The sequence below is a fragment of the Mesitornis unicolor genome, unplaced genomic scaffold (assembly GCF_000695765.1).
Source record: "Mesitornis unicolor isolate BGI_N332 unplaced genomic scaffold, ASM69576v1 scaffold22364, whole genome shotgun sequence".
Classification (NCBI taxonomy): domain Eukaryota; kingdom Metazoa; phylum Chordata; class Aves; order Mesitornithiformes; family Mesitornithidae; genus Mesitornis; species Mesitornis unicolor.
Window position 1 is genome coordinate 12,782 of NW_010182329.1, and position 8,619 is coordinate 21,400.

The following is an 8,619-nucleotide window of genomic DNA, read 5'->3' on the forward strand; positions in this document are numbered from 1 at the left end:
TTCTGTCATTAAACCATAACAATGGCAATGTCCATAACTGGAACCCTTATACAAGTGTTGACAAGAGAGGAGATATCCCAGATGAAGCACTAAATAGGCAAATATCTTTAATTAAAATATGGTATTTAAAATAATTTCTAATTTTCAGCCTCTTTTTACCAAACAATTGTTCAAACAGAACAGTCAGTCGAATAGTGGCCCTTCCACTTGAGATACCTTTTTCTAAAATTTATGTTATGAAAACTGTCATACTCTATAAATAAGTTACTTAAACTCCAATGCAATGCACAACCTGTTTCAGATGGCAAAATTATTTTGCATATTTCGGACTTTAAACAGACTATTTTTTAAAACCATGAAGCTTTGTTAAGCCATCTTCAGTTAAGCCGCAGTAATTAATATTATCTGAAAATCTTGTGCAACCCAGGGTTTGGATTTTTTTTTAACTACAAAAATACCTAAACTTTTCTGAAAATACTTATTAAAATATACAGGAAAAGGTAACTTCTTTCACAAAAAGTAAATTATAATAATAATTCAATTATTTACATTTTATTTGAATGAAAATTATTATAATATTTGAAATTTGGGGATAAAAACATAATATATCAATACTTCATGCAAGTTATGAAAATTCCAGTAATTCTTCATGTTCTACTGTAGCACTGTAACAGCAAACAATCATTCTTTCTACTCTCGCAGGCTGGAGGTAAAAGTATTTTTCACCATTAGAAACTGAGATTCTCGGTGTGATCTTTTCAGCTTTGCACGACGGTTCTGAAACCAGATCTAAAATGGAAAGAAAAGGCACGCTTTTCAGAAATACAGCACAGTAAGCAGAATAAGCTTTGAATGTTAAAAATATTCACACAACTTCATAGCATTTTGTGTAATGACAGTAGTTTGCAAGTTTAAGACAAATCTAAAATCTGGAGATGATGGCACGTAGCTACCTGCAATAATTGTAACACCACAAAGAAAATAATACCCTCAGCTTTACTGGAAAATGAGGACCAGCTTCACTGGTTTTTGTTTCAGTTTTCTTTTGTTGTTTGGTGTTTTTTTGTGGGGTTTTGTTTGTTTGTTTGTTTGTTATGTAGAACTAATATTAACTTTACTGACACTGAATCAGACCCTGGAAGATGCTGAGCATCTGGAATTTCACACACAAGTCTAAGTGTGCTTCTTCAGCTGCTTCATTTATCTCAGCATCAAGCTTCCCATCAACCTCAACGTAAGAATTTTATCAAAAGCTTAATAAACATGAAGGTGAGGCCCAAATTCTGATGTTTATGGTATGTGTATTACCACATTGGACTACCTGGAAATCAATCATTAAAATCCCCGAGTAGATTTTTCTTTTGGCCAGATGAAGACATAGGCTGAAACACTCATTTAACACATATATGCTCTACTGACAGTCTCACCAAATATTTAGACATTCACACAAATTATTTCAATATTAGTTTTAAATTTGTTTTTTTCAAATAAGGTGACAAGCATAACAGAAACATGATTTGTGGAAGCAAATGATCAAGTTCTGCACATGACTACTAGAGATTAACAGAGCAGGTATCGTGGAAATATTATAGTGATTAATACCTCATCGACACCAAGGAAGAAGGTTTAAAACTTCAGAAGGAATTCAGTGGCTTCCACTTCACAAATTGTTGAAGGCATATCATGTGTATAAATGTACATCGTTTTAAACAGATCATTGTTACTGCTGTCAACTACTCATTTATATGAACAGAGAGTACATACAGATGGAATTACAGAAAAGTTCAAATAAATTTTTAATTACCTGGATCCTGTCTTCATCTAAACCTAATCTGCAAGCTAGCTCTTCTCTAATATCAATGCCAGGGTAGGAGTTCATTTTAAAAACATTTTCCAATACTTCAATCTGAGGGGATTAAAACACACTTGTTGAATAGTTCTCACTACCTTCATAGGAGTAATAAAGAAAATAAATAGAACAAACAGGTCAGTTTCAGGAGATTTCCGAGCAGTGTTTGCACAATTCTGATTCCATGCATAAAGACATCTCTGAAATTAGCAACATTACTGTTAATCTATACTAGTTTCTGATTACTTTTCTCTCTGCAGAGGTACATCCTACTAAATCAGTCAGCTGTTACAGGCTTCTACCAACGTTTTGTTACAGTACATTGTTATTAATTTATTCAATACTAAGAAAATCCCTACCTGTTTTCTAGTAAATGCAGTTCTTGGTCTTCTGCCCCTGTACCAGCTCAATTCTCGTTTGAAAGATAGCCTTTCAGTGACTGAAAAATATTTTTCACATTTCAAAACTTTTTCCTCTTGCACTGGATTACTGTTAGCATGAAAGAACGGATTTTCATAGCAAACAACAGGGATCTGCAGATGAGGATTACTGTCATCACCTACAACTACAAAAAGAAAGCAAGCAAACAAGAGCTTCAGTTTACTGGCTTTCAACAGAAACATGAAAATACATACATTTTTAAAGACGTAAAAGCTTGAGAGGTTACAAAACAGACTGCTGACTCACCCAAATTGGTGCATGCATCCATCCATGGTCTGTGAGGTTTCCCAGCTGGAATGCCATCTTTTTTCTGCTCCAATCCCAAAATACTTTCAATGGAAAACGAGCACTGTGTGGTTTTATTTTCAGCAAAACCAGACACTTTCCGAAGATTTTGAGATGCCGATGTATTAGCGGCACAGAGCGATGCACTTGCCATGCTTTCACCTTCAGCCAGCAGAGCCTGTACACTGTACTGGCATTTCTGCACAAGTACTCCTTATAGCGATGTTGACAAGGGAGTTGGATTTGCAACGTCATTAATTAAAATCTTTTATTAGAAAGTTTTAGCATGTCAATGAAAGCTCTCCCACCAAGAGGCACGAGGAGTTAATTGTTTATTTGTTTGCAAGTAATTAGCAACTAATGGTGACACTAGGGGGGCCACCAAGAGGGACAAAAAGTGTTATCTCTCCTAACCAGAGCATCGACTTAACTTTCTCAAAAGAAGCTGTGCACAAATAGAGTACTTCTCTTTTATTTGAAATCATTAATGTATAAAATCAGGTTTTTTAAAAACTTTATACTCTAATGGACTCCACTTACCTAAACATAGCAGCATGATAGGAAACCAGTCAAGTAATAAGTAATCTCATTTAAGTGAATTTCCTTCCAAGGAATTTAAAAAATAATCTCTTAATGCTATTAGGGTAATCCCGATGAAAATGCCTCTGTTTTTTCATATGCATATGTAATGGTGAACGTGGTCAATAAAACAACAATAGCTTTTGGCATAAGGCACTGTGCCGTGAGTTGGCAATGTTGTCAAAGCTCAGTGTAATTGCCTTCCAAGTGCCGGGATTAGTTAAGAGGAACAGTTGCACCAACTATTTTAAATAATTCATGCATTCATTTTTCTTATTAAAATAACTTTGTTGCAGCTTTTTTGAAACATACCATATGTGAAATTTCCTGATCATTCTTTACAGCAGAAAAACAAAACTTAAAGTAATACAAGCAGTACACCCAAATCTACTGGGTTAAGAACATCCTTCTACTGCTAGATATTCCTCTCTTCTTTAAATCCTACAGCGCAAACACTTAAAATGACCAAAAATCATGTGTAATTGGGATGAAGGCAGTAAAGGTTTTGTAATGAAGTTCAAAGTTTGAAAACCAAATCCTGATTTCACTCAGTATGAAGAAAGTACCGACTATAACATTCTTATATTCAAGGTCATCTGTCAGCACATGGTTGTTCAGATGCCACATGTTCACAACCAGCTTTTGGTTCAGGATAACCTCTCTATAGAGATTCCCATTTTTCTTATTTTGGACAAACCTTTATTTTAGAACATGCTAAAGTGAAACCAATACTTTAATTTCAGGATGCAAAAGTTACCACTCTTAAATAAAACTGAATTTAGAGCATATGATGTAGGAGCACATGAGAACATAGGACTGAGTGCTTTTGGAGGAAAAATCTAGCCCTCTTCTTGTTTTACAAATTTGTGAGAGTAGTTTATTCTGTGTGATCAGTCACATGGCTACCAACTAATATTAAGGAAATAAACAGTACCTCCACTTCGATATTCTGTATATTTGTAAACAACCCAAGATTAATCTTCAGGAATTGACAGAAGCAAGAAAATTGCTAAGGAAATGACATAGTCTAGAGCTGACAATTCTGTGCTGGGGGAGATTCTACAGAAAACAATTCAATTCCTATGTGACATCATACCAGAAAGACATTTATCTGAAGAATGTTGACTTACTGGACTGACTTTGTGTTGTGCAATGAGACTGTTGTCAAACTAAACTACCAAAAAGAGTGACAATTCAAAAGGTGATCTTACCAAGGACACCTTATATCACATATATATGACCATATATATGATATATCACACACATATCAGTGGATCTTGAAGCAGTATCGATGTAACTGCAGTGACCACTGGCAAGCTAAACTCAAACCATCATTTAACAGCTTCAGCAACCACAACATGTAGACATTAAACAAGCCATAAGGACCTACGTATGAAACCACACTCCTTACTGGAGTATCTGGTGAACTGGAGGTCAGCGGGAAGCACTGTTAGGCAAGGCCCTAACAGCCCTTTACGTTCAGTATAGCTGTTCCCAGCAAGGCAACCTGTGACCTTCACAAAGCAACAAGACTCCTTCTCCCGACTGCAGGCAGTTCTTTTGAGTATTCAGACTGCACACCAGGTCCAGAGGTGCAAAGGGATAACGCAAAGCCTCTTATATAGCAGTGATTGGTAGATCAGTTTTATGCCTCTACAGTCTCTATACGGAACACCAAATTAAAAAAAAAAATTAAAAAATCCCACAAAACACATTAAGTCAAAAAGAAAATAATACATCTCCTTCAGTACTGAACGTGGAGCTCCTTACTGATTTCTCTATCCCAAAGAGGTGAAAAGCGGCATCACTGATAGAGAGGCAGTCTCCTGTCCAGAAGCTAACATGGACTTTAATAACACAAAAAAACCTCTTAATGATTATAATATAAATAAGTTTCCAAATACAGCACACTATTTTTTTAAAAATAACTGAAAAATACCAACACAAACACTGACACAAAACACTTAGAAAACATTTATTTCTCCTGGATGAATATGAATGACATTAATCTAAGCCACACAGGTGGGATTCAGATTACCACAAACTTCAAGTCCCAAAGTGGTAAATTCCTTCACAGGTGTTCTCTTCAGGAAGCTATCAAGAACTGTCAATAAAGACAGGCACACATGGTGGTAGGAGACACATCCACAGGAGATATGCACCTTCCCAAGGCTAAACCTTAAGTTCACCAATTAATTGTAATTTATTTTTGGTGTCTCTTGAGATCGTGGAAGATAGAAAAAAAACTTTTTCAGAGTAGTCTGCTTTTAACTTGCAGTGGTAAACACTCAATTTTTCAGGTTTTTAATGACTTTTCAGGGAAAAGAGATGTTGGTAGCTCTCAAAAAAAGTAATTTATAAATTAGGCCAAAACCAGAGAACTCATCTGCTAGGCACATGCCAGGCTCTCATCAAATGCTGCCATCTGGTGTTTGACTCTACCCAGCGGTTAAGTTCATTCAGCAATGTTATCTGAGTACTGTGTTACTGTGTTATTATTGAATTAATCACATACATTTGCTCAATGTTGAATTAAATCAGACCTGGAGATTGCAATGTCGTCACTGAAACACATCTACACTCGTTTTTAAGCAGAGTTCATGTCTGCAACTGCATATAGGCACAGGATATACCAGTTCAGAAGTTGACAGGGTAGTTGTTCACACTATGCTCTCTAATTTCTGAGAAATTCAGTGAAATTGAAACACCATATATCTAAAAGACCTTTATAATGCTAATGCAGCTCCACACAGCTGTTTACAAAAATTTCACAAGAGAGATTATTCTAAAGATGAGAAGTCTGCATTATACCCAAATTCCACCATACCCCTGTTCAAGGTCATGTTGCACGGGGCCCTGCGCAATCTCATCCAGTCAAAAATGTCCCAAACTCCAGTTTGGAACTGGAGTATCTTACTGGGCCCTTCCAACCCAAACCATTCTATGATTAAAAGACAACATACACATAGGGATAAATCTACTGGAAAATGTGGCTGAAGGTCTAACATTCATAATTTGCTAGATTTCTTTGAAGAAAAGCTTGCATAGTTGTAGAAGAAAGCAAGGTATTATGATATCTTGATATTATCAAGATAGTCAGTCAACAAACTTTTCCATATGAAAAGAGGATCAAAATATATTTTTCACAGGGCAGAAAACTTCGAAGTTTTAGGTCCAAGAATACCTGGTAGTAAATTATTTTGGCCCACTGCAACCCGTAGGCAATTACTTACAGTTTTAGCTAAATACCACTGTAGGAGCAATTAGAGTAACACAGCAAACATTAAGTTGAAAATCCTAAGTAATCAATAATAGGAGCAATCACTGCTCCTTGGATATGCAAATCCAATCCTCTTACAGCATCACATACTTGATGCTAATCTCCCTTTCAGATTTTGCACCACTGTTTTCAGCCCAGGGACAGCAGAATTCACGTTCAGTAGATGAAGCTCTTGTTCTTCAGAGATGTGAAATCTCTGTTTACACCAGCTAAAGAGACCACACCAGAGGTTCTCGGTGGCTTTGCTCTGAAACCCCAGCACTTACTGTTGCTGCCTTTTCCTCTTCTCACCCATTGTCATCCTACTGCCAGGTCACCTTTCACAATAGCCTGTGCAATACTTTCAGCTTTTTAAAAAGGTATAAATGGTATATCTAATCTTTCTTGATTAACTTATCACACACACAAAAATTGCCTTTCATCTCGCCTTTCCCACACCGCCAATATTGCACCACCTCAGATATTCTGCTGCACATGGCTTGCTTTCAAATACGTCTTGAACATGAATAACACAGATCATATTCAGAGACAAATTCAAAACTTTTTTTAGGCAAGAATACCACAAAACTGTGGACACTAATTATCACAAAACATGACTAAAAGCCGTTAACTGTATCTTGGCTGAGGCAGAAGCTATTTTGACCCAGGGAGAACAAGTGAACACAGATAAATTCAAGGTAAATCCAACGGTGGCACTAGAAAAGAGTCTGAGGAACAGTGTATCAAACAGTGGGTAACACGCAAGTAAAGCCTACTGTATCCAGACGGCTACTTTCACCCTCCGGCGGGAGCCAAATGTTCTCTCCGTTAGGGGACACATCTGGAATCCTCTGTTGGCTGCTCTTCTCCCTGTTTTCATTGTGCTAAGTGTTAGTTCCCCACATTTTCAAGGCCTCGTAGTAAGTATCTTGCAGAGAGAACAAAAAACCCACTACCCCACAAATTCAAAAACCCAAACAAAAAAAAAAATCTCACACTATCAAAAAGCCTAAAATGCTGTAAAAAGAACACTAAAAACACACGGATTAGAGGGTTCAGAGAGATTCTTCAATTTGTTACTACCAAAGCTCATTTGTTGCTGTCAAATTGATATCTCAACATAAAGCTTTTGGTTGCCTTGTAACGTTTGTAAAAAACATGCACAAAACTATGAACAGGACTAGTAATATCTTACAAAACATTTCAACATAGGGAATCTATTAAAAAAAGCTGGCTACTAATTCAAAGAAGCCCTGGTATACTACAAAATTATTAGAAAGGTTCCCCTCTTGCTACTAAACCAAACGGAATCATTAAACTGAATTGTAAGATAACAAGAAACAAGAAACAGAAACAGGACACATCTCCATGCTACATGCCAGCTGAGGTACCAAAGCACAGCATTTAATTTTCAGAGTGCTATTCTCTACTCATAGCTGCTGAAGAAATGTTTGTTGTTTTTTCTCCTCTGCCACTTACACCTGTAAATATACAAAGCTAACTAAAAGCAGTTGCATTTAAAGTTACCACCTTTCTGAATTATTCTAGGGAAATGTATCTTACAGTACAAAGCAGAGAGCATTTCCTACAGAAGACCGCAGTAAAACTTAGTCACAAGTTAACTGATCTCAAAACCAGAAAGCTATGCACATATATATATAGGTCATGAACTGATGCTAGTCTTCTATCACATAATAATTACAGGTACAAGACTTAGTCTTCAAAATGTAAGGTAACTCTATTTTATTACCCTCATATGACAGGAAAAGAGAAGTGGTGTAACTTGCTTCAGTCAGGTGAGTCACCAGCCGAGCTGGTGAGTGAACTGTCTGAACCAAGCTGCAGCTTCGAAACTTCCTCACTGTTCCCTACAAAAAATTTCAAAACAAACAACCCTCCCAAATGTTTAACTGATTGTAATTTAACACCAGCCTTTTCCTTTATCTGATTTTAAAGGTAAAGCACTATCTGATAGAACATAAAGAAATGTCTCCATAGCAAGACTACATGAAAGTTAATAATTTACTCTGCTGGATGACTTCATGTACTTTCTAATCTGGTCTTATACTAAGTTCACCTGGCCCCAGAAAGGCAAAACCAGCAAGGGAGCAGCCTTTTTTTTTCTTTTTCTTTTTCTCAGCTGTAATAATAAATGTATCTAAAACACCATGTATCTTACACAGCACATGCAGGACAACCAAGCGAT

At 36.5% G+C, this 8,619-nt stretch overlaps 1 protein-coding gene across 1 annotated transcript; it reads right to left on the reverse strand.

Moving 5' to 3' along the window:
* Positions 1-690: 690 nt before the first annotated feature.
* HESX1 (HESX homeobox 1) lies at positions 691-2,729 on the reverse strand. The gene is made up of 4 exons (XM_010183742.1): positions 2,537-2,729; positions 2,209-2,414; positions 1,805-1,906; positions 691-789 (listed from the first exon to the last, which is right to left on the reverse strand). Exons 1-4 carry the CDS (start codon positions 2,727-2,729, stop codon positions 691-693), a joined length of 600 nt encoding a protein of 199 aa, XP_010182044.1.
* Between the last annotated feature and the right edge of the window lie 5,890 nt (positions 2,730-8,619).